This window comes from Osmerus eperlanus, chromosome 1 (assembly GCF_963692335.1).
Source record: "Osmerus eperlanus chromosome 1, fOsmEpe2.1, whole genome shotgun sequence".
Classification (NCBI taxonomy): Eukaryota; Metazoa; Chordata; class Actinopteri; order Osmeriformes; family Osmeridae; genus Osmerus; species Osmerus eperlanus.
This window is the reverse complement of record NC_085018.1, coordinates 12,107,105-12,122,567: the sequence shown is the minus strand read 5'-3', so window position 1 is coordinate 12,122,567 and position 15,463 is coordinate 12,107,105. Positions and strand designations below refer to the sequence as shown.

The window sequence follows — 15,463 nt, the reverse complement described above, 5'->3', positions numbered from 1 at the left end:
AACCACAGAGATCCAAGTGCTTCTTAGCTCCCTTGCTAAGATTTTGGTTCATGGAGGGTGGATAGAGGGACATTACGTGGCATTGAGAAAACCTCTACACCAATTTTCCACAAGATCATCATAAGGCTGAATTTCATGTCTTGGAAGTCCTGTGGGAACAATGTCTGTAATGTGATAATTTCCTTAGTTTAACACAGACTGCATCCGTGAGAAAAGTGTGACCACATAGGAAAGGATGAAGACTAAAAACTTTTGTTTGTTATTATTGTGGTTGAGATCCTCACCTCCTTGATCAATTTGGGAAAGCTTATCACTTCAGTTCACCTCTGCTACATTACAACATGTGTTGGAATACATTTCACAAATTAAAAATGAAAGACACTTCGATCAAAGGTAATATATATTTATTAAATACGTTTTCTCAATGTGATTTTTGACTTTTGAGGCTTTAGATTTAATGTTAATATGAATCTTGTTTATTTCCGCTATAAAGGATGTTTGTCATACACTTCAAGCTACTAATATGATGTGCAATTGTAATATATATTTTTCCATGATAACAATTGCGAAGAACATTTACACTCCATCAGCAAGCTGGTTGCACAGAAAACTCATAAGGGCCACTCTGCATATGGCTGCTTTACAGTGCCAAATTTTAGCGAGCGAAGGCAAAGGTTGGCGCATGCGCAATACATAGGCCCGAGTCCCTGATACAAGATGGCTGAAAAGGTGGGGAGGGAGAGGCGGAGGCGGGTCCGGATTGAATAGAGCAAAGCCTATACGGGATTCCCAACAAACCTCTGCAAGGTAAGGGAACTCAACAAATTAGGGCACCCGCAAGAACATAAACATGCGGCGGAATGTGCAGAGAGTCATATTATTCACCCAGATCGTGCATATCGGACCAATGCACGTTAATAAACAAAAAATAATGCCTGCAAGGTGCGCAGCGGCTATGGCTCAAGAGCTCGCGCCATCTTGTCACATTCAAAGTGCGCGCAGTATGTTTGAAATGTTGAGGGATCAGCTATATTTGGCACACTATGTTTGCCTAGTTTGCCAGCTGACTCGTGTGCATGTATTAATTCTGATCATTTTTATGTCTTAACAGTCCAGTTTAGTGCCGTATTCCTCCGTATATTACCTGTTTTACCAAGTGTCCCCCGCCTGAGTTTGGAGATGCTGCCGTTGCCTTTGTTGTGTAGCGCAGCTACCCGACGTTTTCCCCTCCTCCTTCGTGTTTGTTTTCGGGCGGCTCAAGCTGGGGTGGGCGGTGATGGGGCGCATGCGTGTCCCTACATCGTTCGTTCATTTGAATTATCTGTGAGATTGACAGAAAACGCATCGTCTTGATGTCAATTTCTTATTAAGCTCATGTGGGAATCTACATTATTCAAATAAAAATACCGAACTTAAGCTGGCCAGACCAACTATGCACTGCAACACTAACCAAGGCTAACAACGAGCCAACGCTATAGCTAGCTACTACTAGCTACTCCCACAGCATAGCTATCCAGCAAGTTAGCCAATCTCTAGCCCCTTTCTAATTATTTGAACTGTGTATTTTGCCTATTTTGGGGAAAATGTTATAGTAGCTGTCGTTTTTACCCTTTAGTGCAAGAACGCTGGCTCCAATGTTTTGGGCTAGAGTTTATTCAATGTGTTTTGAATCTAGTGATGCATTTTGGCGCGGGGAATTGTTTACTTGTCTGCCAAAGCGCGAGTAGTCAGCAGCCAACCCACCCGGTCGATTTCACTTGAGGTTAATGTATGAAATGGTGTCAAACAAAATACTCAGATCCTCCCCATTAGCAAAAAATCCCCCCCCCCCCCATGTCTCCCCAGGACAGGAGGACAGATGAGGAGAGATGTCAAGTGAGAATCATGGAACAGTGAAGGGGGACACCACCATGGTGATGTCGCCCTCAGGCTCTGCTACAGAGGGCTCTCCCTTGTCACCCTCAACCAGTAAACCCATCCAGGAGCTACCAGGTAAACAATATGTATATAATATGACATTCTTATATTGTGCCCAACCCATCAGGTAAATACAAGAATGATGATAATGTGAGGGAGAGAGTGCAAGATGCGTCCCTTGTATGTCTTACTGTGTGTCTATGGGCTGAATTTCAGTTGATGGTAGAATATTCTAATGCATCGTCTGTTTGTACAGATGAGCTGATCCAGGCTGGCTGGTCCAAATGCTGGAGCAAAAGAGAGAACCGGCCATATTACTTCAACCGTTTCACCAACCAGTCGCTCTGGGAGATGCCCGTTCTTGGGCAGCATGATGTCATTGTGAGTGTAAAAAAGAAGAAACGAAGTAGAAACAGAGGGATGGAATGTGTCTGTAAGTTCCTGATTCAGGCAGTATCATGTGAGCCCATCAGGCAGTATCATGTGTTCCCATGGACATAGCTCTGAAAATGTTTCTGTAATTTGTTCTTCCGTCAGTACTTCAGTACTGCAAACTTATGTTCTCATCCCTGCGCTTAAACTTTGAGTTATTCAAAGAAGATTGACTCAACTTATTCCAAGCATTTCAATGAAAACCATTAGTAAGGTGTGAATAACGACCATATTACAGTTTTCCGATGTCACATCTGCCCTCTTTTATTCTTTCTGTAGTCTGACCCTCTGGGTCTGAATGCTGCCCCAGCGGAAGGCGCGGGGGACGCAGGCGCGGGGGACGCAGGCTTGGGCAACGGGCAGCGCAAGAGACGCCCATCGGAAGAGGCAGCACAAGGGGGGCCTAACAGTTTTAAAAGGCCAAAGGCAAGTTTTTATGTGACAGGTCACGTCAAAAGCGTTAATCTGTAGAGTGAGTGAATCCGCTATGACGCTTCAATGGCGTCCTTTCAACTTGAGATGATTTCTTTAACTTTTTGATTTTGATTTGCGATTCACAGGTTGAAATCCCAGTCACCCCAACCACCCCTACAGTCCCCATCTCTCCCAGCACCCCAGGTGTGAAGCCATGGAACTCCACCACCGAGGAGAAACCAGGGCAGCCAGCAACCCCCTCCACCCCCACCCCCGCACCATACCGTCCCACCATGTAAGCACACCCTCCAGCCTGTTATCAACGTATCCATCCGCCACGACGGAACTGCTTTCGAACTGAAACCTTGTGTTGTGACTTGTCCCAGCGTGTACTGGGACCTGGACATCCAGACGAACGCAGTGATCAGAGAGAGATCGCCGGGCGACCACCTGCCTCCGCACCCTGAGATGGAGCTGCTGCGAGCCCAGCTGGTCACCAAGCTGAGGCAACACTACCACGAGCTCTGCTACCAACGAGAAGGTAGGCTGTGTTTCTGACCGTCTGGACCAAGCCAGTGGTTATGTACCAATGCACACCCTAACACCAACATCCCCCCCACACACACACACACTTTCTCTAGGTATTGAGCCCCCACGGGAGTCTTTCAACCGCTGGCTACTAGAACGGAAGGTGATAGACAAAGGTCCTGACCCCCTGCTTCCCAGCGAGTGTGAACCTGTCATCTCCCCATCCATGTTCCGAGAGGTCATGAACGACATTCCCATAAGGTCAGGACACACAGAAGCCTACGGTCTAAAAAGACGTTGTTTCATCGTCTCAATTCCCGTCCGTCCGTACTCTCCTGAGCACGAGGAAGTGAGATAAGGAATGTGCATAAAATGAACTTGGGCCTTACTTGAAAAGGGATTTGACAGTAATTTGGTGTTTTGCTGTGTGTTTATTCATTAACTTTTCATCTTTGTTCTGCATTTGGTTATTGGATGTTTTCACTGAACACTATTCCTCATCCCTGTGACAGGCTATCCCGCATCAAGTATAAGGAAGAGGCCAGAAAGCTCTTATTCAAATACGCAGAAGCGGCCAAGAAAATGATTGACTCTAGGTAGGTGTTTTTGGCAGTCTTCAGCATAATTAGCCATATTACCTCTTTATGTGGCAGGCTATTTCTTGAACTCTCTCCAAGCATGAGGTCAGAGCAGTCTCTTAAGACAGAATGTAAGGCACTACAACTTACTTCAGCATTTTAGTAAATCAATCCCAGCAGACATCTCTGCTGCTATATCACTTCCTCTGCATTTTAGGGGCAGACCAAGGCTTGACTTGTATTGCTGAGCAGTAGACAGTTCCCATATCACCAGTTTAACCCAGTCCTGGATTCAACATGTTTTCTACCCCAGTGTCTCTGTGGTCTTTCCCGCCTGACTCCTGGTTTTACATCTTAGAAACGCCACACCAGAGAGCCGCAAGGTGGTGAAATGGAACGCAGAGGACACAATGAACTGGCTACGGAGAGACCACTCGGCCAGTAAAGAGGACTACATGGTACGTGTGTTGGTGTGCATTTGGTGCAATAAACAATATGTCATCATGTGTGCGTGTGATTGCTTTCCTTTTGGGGATCTTGCCCGTTGTGAACATTCTTGCCGCAGTCATGTTCATGTACAAAAACCGGAATGATTCAAACGTCCATGTTTAAACGACAACTTCCCGGTTTCCCCTCCCGTCTCTCAGGACCGCCTGGACCACCTGAGGAAGCAGTGTGGGCCCCATGTGACGGCGGTGGCCAAGGACTCTGTGGAGGGCATCTGCACCAAGATCTACCACATCTCCGCTGAGTACGTCCGCCGCATACGCCAGGCTCACCAGACCCTGCTCAAAGACTGCAACATCACAGGTGAGGGAGCCCTGGAAGGGAGGTCATACCGACCTCTTGGCGTGATGAAGAAAGTCAACTTGTTACCCGACCTCTACTGTGGGAAGTGCACTTTGGTTGATGTCACCCTTAATGGATCACATTCATATGTGAAGGTACGCCAGTAGTTCACGTGTGTGTGTGTGTGTGTTTGTTTGGAACAGAAGCAAGTGCAGAGGTGCAGGACAGGCTGGTATACTGCTACCCTGTCAGACTGGCTATGCCCTCGCCGCCACAGCCTCGCGTGGAACTGCACTTTGAGAACGACATTGCCTGCCTCCGCTATAAAGGCGAGATGGTCAAGGTGAACCGTGGCTACTTCAACAAGCTGGTAAGAAATCTGTGTGTGTTTGTGCACTTCGTGTGTGTGTGTGCGTATATATAGTGTATGTATATAGTTATATAGACCATCACGTGCACAACTAGTTGAACACCTCATTCAATGAGCGACCTAAGACCACAACAAAGACATTCCCTGTCCCTCTCCAGTAGTGGTGATACCTTACTTAACTTCATACAGTCAAACATTTTACAGGCAACCTACGTGAATGGTTACAGTACGCGTCCACTACAGCGTTTTTTAACGCTCTGCACCGCTTGCCTTCCCACAGTACACCACGCTCGGGGGCGTGTTAGACAAGTTAATACAGAGTTGTAGTTCTCTAAGGTCACTGTTGTAGTCATGGCCAAGCACAATATCGATCAAAATACCACTTTTACACAACATTTGTGTAAAAATACAGAATTTTTACTAGTGCAAGATTACAGTAGAATACATGTTACGCCACCGGTCACTCAACCAGTCGTTTGTAGGCTGGGATAGCAAGCTAGCAGTGGCACAGAACAGTCAGGTAATGTGACGAGAATAAATTCAAAAGTATAAAAACACACTAGGGACACTGACAACGTCGGCAACCCTGCACCATGCATTATTAGTTTAATGTAATCTTTAAATTCAGGCTTGTCACTACGTAACTTTGTTCTGAACAGAACTGGGTGTGCAGACACATACGATAAGTTTCTCCTCCATCTTGAAATTGTAAAACCTAATGTTTACCATGACCAACGGTTGCTACGTTACAAGAAACCAATCCGAAAGTTGAGAAAATCCAACTTGCAACGCTCCGCTCGCCTTCCCACAATGCCCTACGCGAGCGTTAACGCCTGGTTTCATTGAAAATTAATTGGAAGCCGACGCCCCGCGCCGCCCGCTCCGCTGCAGTGGACACACACCGTTAAGAGATAGATGATTCACTTAGAGTGAATCATCATTTAGGTGACCCATTCAGGAGGGTGGAGATTGAATTAGTTAGTTAAACGAACAGCAAGATTCCTTTTAATAATCTTGACCGACAGAAAAATACCTCTTCCACAAGAATGTTGTAGTCTCACCCTTTCATCCACACGCCTGTCTCTCAGGAGCTCCTGTACCGGTACAGCTGCATAGACGATCCTCGGTTTGAGAAGTTCCTGTCACGAGTTTGGTGCCTTATAAAGAGATACCAGGTAAACCATGGCAGGGAACTGTTGCTGCGCTAATGTCCTCAACACCCGCACCCACCATTTCGCTGGAATGTTAGTCAGTTGACCGTGCCGATGTCATGGCTCTTGTGTTCAGGTGATGTTTGGCTCTGGAATCAACGAAGGCACGGGTCTACAGGGGGCTCTCCCTGTTCCCGTTTTCGAGGCTCTCAACAAGCAGTTCGGGGTCAGCTTCGAGTGCTTTGCCTCTCCGCTCAACTCCTACTTCAAGCAGTTCTGCTCGGCCTTCCCCGACACAGACGGTTTCTTTGGATCGAGAGGGTAAGTACAACATTCTTAACAAAGCTCTTCATGTGAACTATGTGGTGTGTTTGGTTCTGTCTTTCCGTGTGTTTGTTGGCACGTTTGTCAGTTTGAACCATCGGACATTGTTGCGCATGCCCCCCCCCCCCCCCCCCCCAGGCCCTTTATGAACTTTTCCCCAGCCAGTGGATCGTTTGAGGCCAACCCTCCCTTCTGTGAGGAGCTTATGGATGCCATGGTGACACACTTTGAGGTGCGTAACGGTATCCATGGGCTGTATTTTAATCAGCATATCCTACAGCTGAAGAATATGTTGTAAACAGTCAAGCAGACACAATAACACTTTAATTTAGGACATAACTTTTGGCCTTTGCCTGTAGTAAACTGTCCAAGAGATAGTGGGAGGAAATTGTGGTTAGCTAAACTTGCCTTTCTCTGATGAGAGCGAGGTGTAATTACATTGGTTTAACACTTGAGTGAGCAATAATCCTTTAAAAACCAATGGGGATGACTGTAAAGAATAACTGCAGTGAGTGTCACAGCCCTATTCAAGAGTAGAAATGGGTAAATATATCAAGGCAAGCGGTTAACCCTTGTTTAACCTGTAGGAGCTCTTGGAACGTTCCAGCGAGCCCCTGTCTTTCATCATCTTTGTCCCAGAGTGGCGGGACCCTCCAACCCCAGCCCTCACCCGTATGGAGGTCAGCATCTATCGGCGCCATCAGATGATCGTGCCGGCCTTTGAGCACGAGTACCGAAGTGGCTCGCAACACATCTGCAAAAAGTGAGTATCAGTGCCAGGACACCCCGTGACGTTTATAGTTATTACTTATTACTAGTGTTGGGCATATATATATATTTTTTAATCTAGATTAATCTCACTGTAATCTTGGCGTTAATCTAGATTAAAATGGCTCATTTGAATTCCGCCGAAGGCATTCAGAATATGTGTGCTACCCAAATAATGACTAAAAGTAAGTCTTTGAGAACGGGTTTCTCAAGCCAGGTAGCGCATTAGACCAGGAGCTCATCTCCTGTTTCCAAAATGCATCACAAACTGCTTGAGAAAGCTGTTCTACTATGATAATTGGTGATGAAAATAAATTATGTTCAATAAGATGTACTTGTGTTTATTAACTGTTTATTAGATTAGTTAGCTTGGCTGATAGAGCTGTGCTGACGGGCTTGCCTCGGATGCATTCAAACATCGTAGTTTGACGACGACTCTTCGCCTGCGCTACATCAGTGCTTGGCCCGGCATCTTCCGCATTAGCTAAGGGATGCTTTGCGTTTAGGTGGTATTTGAGACTGGAAGAACTCCTACAGTAAACTAATTCCGCATAGCACAAGGTGCAAACAACCTTAGTCTTGTCGAGGTTTCCATTGGGAAGCTTCTTAAAAATACATTTTCCCTGAAGCAAACCAGGCGGCTTCATAGCTGCATCCATGTTAGCACGTCACGTTTGATGTGATAATTTCATACACAAGGCATACACACAGGTTCGAAGACTCGTTCTCGCCCCTTACAGTGCAATTCGGCTAGGTATACATCCACGCTAAAATATCAAGGTGAAAGTCTTCATAGCTTGCGTAGTATAGACCCAGCTCCCAACCCAACTTTGAGAATAGATTAACGGCGATATTTTTTTTATCGCCGACAAGAGTCGCAGCGCGTTAACGCGCGTTAACGCTGATAACGGCCCACCACTACTTATTACTCACAAATGTTTCTCCAACTCGCTCCCTCCCTGCCTCCCCTCGTTCTCTTTCAGGGAGGAGATGTACTACAAAGCCGTCCACGGCACGGCGGTCTTATTCCTCCAGAACGCCGCTGGTTTTGCCAAGTGGGAGCCCACCGCAGAGCGCATCCAGGAGTTCCTGGCAGCTTACCAGGTGTCTGGTCGAACCATGTCCTCTCCTGGGCCCTCCTCCTCAACCCCCACCACACCCTCCCAGGCCAGCACAGGGACTCCTGGGGCTACGGGTGACAAAGACTGCTCTAAGACTGCAACTCCAGAGCAGCCTGCTAGCTTGGACTCACCTGCAAGCCAGGACAACAGCTGTGGCAGTAGTCCTGTAGAAAAGACTGCACCTGAAGCAGCTAGCATCTAGGAACCTGGGGGGGTTAGGTGGTGAGCCTCTGTATTGGTGCTGATGGGGGGGAGGGTTCAGCCCTGGACTGCCTTCAAAGGGTGGCCTACAAAGGAGGGGGACCCCCTCTTTAATCTGTTTACTTTCTCTGCCTCGACTATTTAAAATAGTTATACTGGGTTTTACAGATTCTCCTTGTTATTTACTGTGGTAGTTCTTGTTGCTTTTAATAACGTAGTTGTAGCGGTTTGCTATGGTTATTTTTGGTATATGTTGCTGTTGTAGTCGGTAATAATTGGGTAATTCTGGTCCTCGTTCTTTGGCCTTCTGACAGTGCAATGCTCGCTGGAGGTTGTCTTTTTCTGTTGGTATAAAGAGGAATTGTTTGTCATTGTTTTGCTCAAATTCCCTCAATCCTATGATACCTTGGTACAGAAGGGAGTTGTAGTGTTTGGTGATAAGGCAGCTATGTTTCTAACCCCTTAAGCCTACAAACACTTTTAGTGGTGATCCTTGTACATACATGTAACATCTAGGCCCATTGTTACAGTCTAAGTAATCTAAGATGGAAGACATCGCTAGATTTATTATGCTATGCAGGTCACGTTTACTGTAGACTAGATTTGGAGAATTTCACATTGGTCAAGTCAGCCTTGAACCTCCATATCTGCAGTTGATTAAAGAAGGCCGAGTCCAGTACCCCTGGCATGATGTTGCTTTATGTGTTTTATTGTTTCTGTGGACAGTTTGTAAAAGGATGAACAGGCTTCAATAACTCTAGAGTGTAAAGCTATGAAATGCTCTTAAGCCACCGGTAGCAAACATGCTTAAATGTGATTATTTTCAGCCGATGTTGGTTGTCACATTGTTGAGTAGACTAGTTTGTTGAGTAGTGGCATTTTCTAATCCATCCATTCAAAATCTTTTTTTTTTTTATGTTTACACCAGTATGAGATTCAAACGCATCACTGGGCAGCACAATGAATGTAGAATTGAGAGTTAATGACAAAATGAGTTGAGAAAATATTTATGTTGGGTGGGGGGGAGAATACAAAACCTCTATTTGTACAATTCTTCCATCATTACATTGTATTTAAACCTTGGCATTGTTCTAGTAAACTACTATTACATGCAACGCAGACTCTGCATAAAGTCATCTATAGCCTGAGTGCGTGTACAATGAGCTTAGATGTAGTTTCACAGAAGACATCATGTCTTTGCCTTTGCCCCATACTGACAAGTGAGGTTCAGAACTAAGATGACTGCAGGAGAAATTTGGATTAGAAGAGTGTGGTACTGTTGAAATTGTGTTATGATGGTTGTCTTGGTCCGATTGGTCGATAAGGCATTGTGCCCTATAACCTTTAGCCACTCACGCTTCTCCATATTATCATTGAGAACAAATCACATGCCCAGATGTTAGTGTATTTCTGTCACCAGCAAACTATTGTAAATATTGTACAGAGAATTGGTATGAAGTATGTGTTATTTTTCCTCAATACTACACAATAGTATTGAGCTCTGATGATAAAAACAATTAATTGTATGTCGTATGTTCCTCCATGCTTTTTAAATTTGATTTAATTTAACATAACTTTTAAAAATAAATCTGTTTATGTATTATACAGTTTATCACATAGAAATTGTTTTAAACTAAACCAAAGTGTTATTAAAAATCTCTAGTACCTAAAAGTAGAATTATGTATGATTGCATCAGTAATGCAGAAGGTGTAACCAGCAAATTACTCCTCAAATTTATTTTTATAATTATCTTTTGTTTTGTAAAAAAAATCAGTTTTGTCTTTGAATTATTTGTTTTGCATGATACGTTTGACACAAATGTTTTTATTGCTGAATCAGTTCATAGGAATTTTCATACAGTATGACATTTATTTATCCTTCATTATATCTGTTTAAACTCTAATGGTCATTTATTATCTTTTGTTATACCATGAATGTTTTTTTAATGTTATTCCTATGGGCAAGAAGAAAGTGAATGTAAATATACTATCTGTGCTTATTGAATTCATATCCTTGGTCTTCTCAGCAGATGATCAATGTTGTGGCATTCTCTTTTCAAACTTGCAGAACGATTCACTGGATCACATTTGCTCCCAGTAAAATGTGTCAAATGAGTTTCTAATAAACTAGCTTACTGTAGTTTTTAGCCTCCGACCTGCTGAAATCTAGGGTAAAACAAATGTTGATATTTAGAAACATTTGACATTTACATTCAATTTACTGTCTGATAAAGTAGTAAATAAGTTTTAATGTAAAGATTAGTCCAAATGTTTTCCTTAATGTTGAGAGGCGTAAGAATAAAAATGAATTTAGCCTTTATTGCACCATGCCACACTGATGCCTCTACAAAGATGGCTGAATATTGGTTCACAAATCTTTGTCTGCAGGACACGCCCAGTTTCTCGTTGCGCATGCGCCTTAGACGTTTCTTGACACAGCCAGAGTTGCATTATGTCAACTACACAGGTTTTCCTACACCGTGTACAGTACTCACTGCACTAGTAAACAATTTTCCTATAACAGGTAATCTAGTTAACTACTTGAATATTGCTAAATTGGATTGCATTCTCTCAGAAGTCATAAGAAAGCAGTTTGATAGCATACGATCAGAAAAGCGTTAGCTGTAAGTGATTTTTGATAGGTCAAAATTGTTACGATATCTAGCGGGGCTAGATCGCTAGCTAGCTACCTGCCTGCTCGCGCTAAACTAAACTTCAACATCAGGAACCCCAAGTCAAAGTAGGTGCGCTAGCTAGCTAGTTAGCTCGCGTCGTTTTCTTTACGTGTAAATTTAGCAATCCGCTTTTAGGCTGTTATCAGTCTAAGCTGGTTGACAGACGTCAATCAGTGCTTTTACTTTCATTTACCATAGTCTCAGTCCACAACAAATGGGTGCCCATCGAAGTGAGGGACGCAGGGACTGGCTCCAGCAAGATGCTGTTGAACAGCCGATACAAGCAATGGTGAGTGCGCTGTCATCCTGGTTTGATACCTAAAACACTGACCTGGCCACTAGGCTGGCTTGCTACCTGTGAATGATATCTTATAGGTCGTTCACCGAGTCACGAAGCATCAGATGTTAACATCACAATTAGTGTCAACTCGGGCCTTCATATCCTGTATGATGTGGTTAGATCTACCTTCAGAAGTGTATGTAAAACCGTAGATTTTCGCTATTGACAGAGTTGGTGTACTGATCATACTGAGTGAAGATCATCATTGCATTTAATGAAACTTACAAAATAGCAATACTTTGTCGCAGAGCCCTTTGATGAATATTTAGACTGAACTATTTAGCCAATGTTTTTTTATCCCTTTGCAGAATCCTTGGAATATCATGATCAAACACAGACAGGTTCATCGAAGGGGGAGGCGATCTCAGATGACTGTAAGGTAAGTTAGTTGGCTGACAAACTGCTTTATTGATGCAAATGGACCAACATATATGGAGCTTATCGGGCCTGGGTCCCATGGGCTAATCCCAAAATAAAGACAGTTTACATGCACACTATTGTAACCTACAAAAGTTTAGTACAAGAAGTTAATCGGAGTGTGCACGGCTGCATTTAAACGGTAATAGTGGAATATTCATTCCTCATTTGCCATTTAAAGTAGGAATACTGGCCTTTTGGGAATATGGGCAAAAAACTGAATATGTTGTCAATGTTGAAGTGAGATTCTTTAATCATAAGGATTGACATCTAAATCAGATTTAGGGTATTCAAGATGTCTTGAAGGAGTATGTGCCTTTTGTGCCTCAAGTTACACAGATCCTGTCATATCTATGGACTTGCTGAGAACAGTGTTACAGCCCAGCTTTAATGAGGATATCATGGCAGTCTTCAGGAAATACATGAGGGTGAGTAGTTGGATTTGTCTGCTGAGATAAAGATACAAATATATCCATTATGTAAAAATGGATAACCGAGTAGGGAAGCCAATATTTTTGGTGTAAAGTGTGATTTTGGTTGCTGTATTTTACTGTTATGACATCCCTTCTGAAAAGCAAGAGGTGCCCTGCATGGCCAAATAATGTAGCATGCTTCACATTCATGCCGATGTGTATCGGCATTGAAATGTGCATTTTGGTCTTTTCTTTTTACAGTATTGCCTTGTCTTTTACAGTTCTTTGAGAAAGCAGCCAGCAACATAAAAGAGAATGTCGGAGAGGACGTGCAGACGGATCATCTGATAAAAGAAGCCTGTCGTAATTGTCTGGAAAATGTGAGCGTGATACTTGGGTTCTGCTTGTGTGATTATGCGTGGTTAACATCAGGAGAAGTTGTGAGTAATGCTCGTTTCCTGTGCATCATCAGGCCAAGCATCTTTTCTCAGATGGGGAGAAGCCAGCTGCAAAACCTGGTCTGGAGCCCTCAGTTAAAGTAGGTTCAATATTTAAAATAACTATTGTCATGTGTTAAACAAAATTAAGAAACAATTGTAAAACAGGTATAGTGCCCTAAGACAGGAAAAACAGTGCAACTAAACTCTGGAGAGTAATTGAGTGGTTAATTCCGCATCACTAATCATTTTGTCTTTTTTCTTCTCTTCTTTGGAAAGCGTCCACGACCGATAGAGGATGACTCCAGTCAGAGGGGCAGCCCTGTTCTAAAAAAGGTAGGTTTGTTAGACAAGCTAAACTGACCAGCTCACCCTGTAGAATAGAACGATTTAGATTTATTGTCTGGAATCCAAAGCAACTAAAACTTATGGCCCTGTCTTGTGTTTCAATTTCAGAGGAAAGGACGTCCAAATGCACCCACAGTTTCTTATGACAGACCTGCCACATTTAGTAACGCGTTAGTATTTCCTCAAAAGGAAGTCTTCATTATACCCCATCAAAACACTCTCTTGAATGTCTATGTTCACGTTTATAGTGTGGCTGATGCTGTTGTATGAATAGTCAGCAGTACCGTGTCTGCATCCTGACTCCCATGTTTATCCTGCCTGTTTTCCTCTCCTGTAGGCCTAAACCTAAGACCTCAGAGCCAATAAAGCGTGACGGACCAAAGGTTTGTGTTGTCCTTATTGTGTGCTTACGTTGTCATTGTGCCGCTGGGTAAATGGCATAGGCTTTCATAAATTACCTTGGAAACAGGACATGATCGTCTTGATTGCCCCCCCCCCCCCCCCCCTTCCCGTGACACTGTCTGGTATTCTGTTTTGTAGTGGGACCCCTCAAGACTGAACGATGGCAGCACATTTGTTCTTGGGTCACGGGCTAATAAGTAGGTTCACTGCTGGTGGTGTTCTATTGTGCAGAAACGCACAACCTACATGTGTGCTCGTCGTTTCTGACAGCTTGGCCGAATCTTTGTTCTCATGCAGGGCTCTAGGAATGGGTGGCACCAGGGGGAGAATCTACATTAAACATGCTGATCTCTTCAAGGTAGACACCTGGCTAGTGCCCTTGATTCATATACAACCCACAGTACGTTCAGTCGTTTGGATGTCAAGCAGTGGTTTGCGGTTGGTCAACTGTTTTGTGTTTTGCTGTTTCAGTATGCTGCCGATGCCCAGGACAAACACTGGCTAGCAGAGAGGCAGCACATGCGAGCCACAGGGGGAAAGATGGTAAGTGCTCAGCCTTACGACGACCTAGTGGAGCCATTTAGGCGTATTCAAAAATATCTGCCCTCGACATTGTTTTAGGCCTACCTCCTTATTGAAGACGATGTTCAAGACCTGTCTCGGAGTGACGACTACAAGTGAGTACAACACGTCGGTCTTTGACCTTCTGCAATACAAACATTTAAGAATAAACAAACGCGTATCATCTGTGTCCCAGAAGTCAAATCATAGTCATGACACCATTGTAGTCTCTCAAATTCTGTGAATTTCAGATAATCAATAATTCTGCACATTTCAGAGACGGTCCTGACCTGAAAATGGATGAGCTGAAGCCTTTTACAGTACCAGGGTGGATGATCGAGAAGATGCAGAAGGCCATGGACGCCCAGAGGTCAGAGAAGGAATAGATCCAAAGAGAACCAAACTGAAACTGGATCATATTAAGTCACAAAGAGGAACAGCATTGTCCAGTCTTATTTGTAGGTAGTGCTTTGGATACTGTGGTGGATTGTATACAGCCAGTGATCAGAGCCATAATGTGCACATTGTCGTCCTTCACCTCATACTAACAGACCACGGTACTGCAGCAGCAACAGAGGGTGCTATAGGCCCTTTGTCATTTGTAAAATGTTGTGCCAATTCCTCAGTCTGCATAATGTTTAAGGGAGTACCCCAGTAATAATGCTGACACGTTTTACTGTTTTAATTCCATCTCTTTTATTTTGCTTTTTTATTTAATTTTTAAGTCCACTTAAAATGTTCTTTGCAGTCTAGCAGTCTTGTAGTAGCCTACATCTGTCTAAACAATATAAGGTGCTTATTATTTGCAGTGACTTAAAACTCCAAAATGGAATGTATCAAATTTGGAACTTTATTTGTATTGGCTATGTTCAAAAGACGGTTGTGGGATTGTATTATGTTGAGTTTGTGTGCCAGATCAGAGAATTGATCAAGAATATTAAAGTTATTCTATTGTTTACAGAAATAGAATGTAATCACATTTGTCTGGCATGGAAGTGTGTCCCTAGCCCCTTGAGTGTAAAACCATTTTTGTCATTGATGTGGTGTTTTTTGTAATAACTTTTTTTCTCCAGGGCTTGATATGATAAATGATCTGTACATGGATAAATGATTTGTAATTTAATCACCTGTAGCTATATGAATTGTATTTTTCTACATTTATGCTACTGTTTTTAGAGAGCAAATATGGCAAATAATGGTTGAACGCTGGCAACCACTAGTAGAAAACAATTAAAGACTCCTTTAAATTTGTCTCATTCATTTGACTGTCAGATTAT

At 43.4% G+C, this 15,463-nt stretch overlaps 2 protein-coding genes across 3 annotated transcripts; both read left to right on the top strand.

Moving 5' to 3' along the window:
• Positions 1-700: 700 nt before the first annotated feature.
• pcif1 (phosphorylated CTD interacting factor 1) lies at positions 701-10,733 on the top strand. Its single transcript, XM_062460258.1, has 16 exons — positions 701-807; positions 1,846-1,992; positions 2,174-2,298; positions 2,629-2,775; positions 2,910-3,058; positions 3,150-3,304; positions 3,405-3,552; positions 3,804-3,887; positions 4,228-4,327; positions 4,517-4,679; positions 4,862-5,028; positions 6,117-6,203; positions 6,316-6,500; positions 6,642-6,735; positions 7,091-7,266; positions 8,255-10,733. Exons 2-16 carry the CDS (start codon positions 1,869-1,871, stop codon positions 8,592-8,594), a joined length of 2,244 nt encoding a protein of 747 aa, XP_062316242.1. The 5' UTR covers positions 701-807; positions 1,846-1,868; the 3' UTR covers positions 8,595-10,733.
• Positions 10,734-11,050: 317 nt separating this feature from the next.
• On the top strand, positions 11,051-15,437 carry LOC134019398 (deoxynucleotidyltransferase terminal-interacting protein 1). Of its 2 annotated transcripts, XM_062460268.1 has the most exons (14): positions 11,051-11,117; positions 11,467-11,557; positions 11,917-11,987; positions 12,357-12,453; positions 12,720-12,818; positions 12,911-12,976; positions 13,155-13,211; positions 13,332-13,393; positions 13,561-13,606; positions 13,764-13,822; positions 13,923-13,983; positions 14,097-14,168; positions 14,247-14,302; positions 14,464-15,437. In XM_062460268.1, exons 2-14 carry the CDS (start codon positions 11,483-11,485, stop codon positions 14,570-14,572), a joined length of 930 nt encoding a protein of 309 aa, XP_062316252.1. In that variant the 5' UTR covers positions 11,051-11,117; positions 11,467-11,482; the 3' UTR covers positions 14,573-15,437. The 2 variants fall into 2 exon arrangements, with proteins under 2 accessions (XP_062316252.1, XP_062316263.1); XM_062460279.1 differs by lacking the exons at positions 11,051-11,117; positions 13,332-13,393 and having other exon boundaries at positions 13,559-13,606.
• Positions 15,438-15,463: the final 26 nt, after the last annotated feature.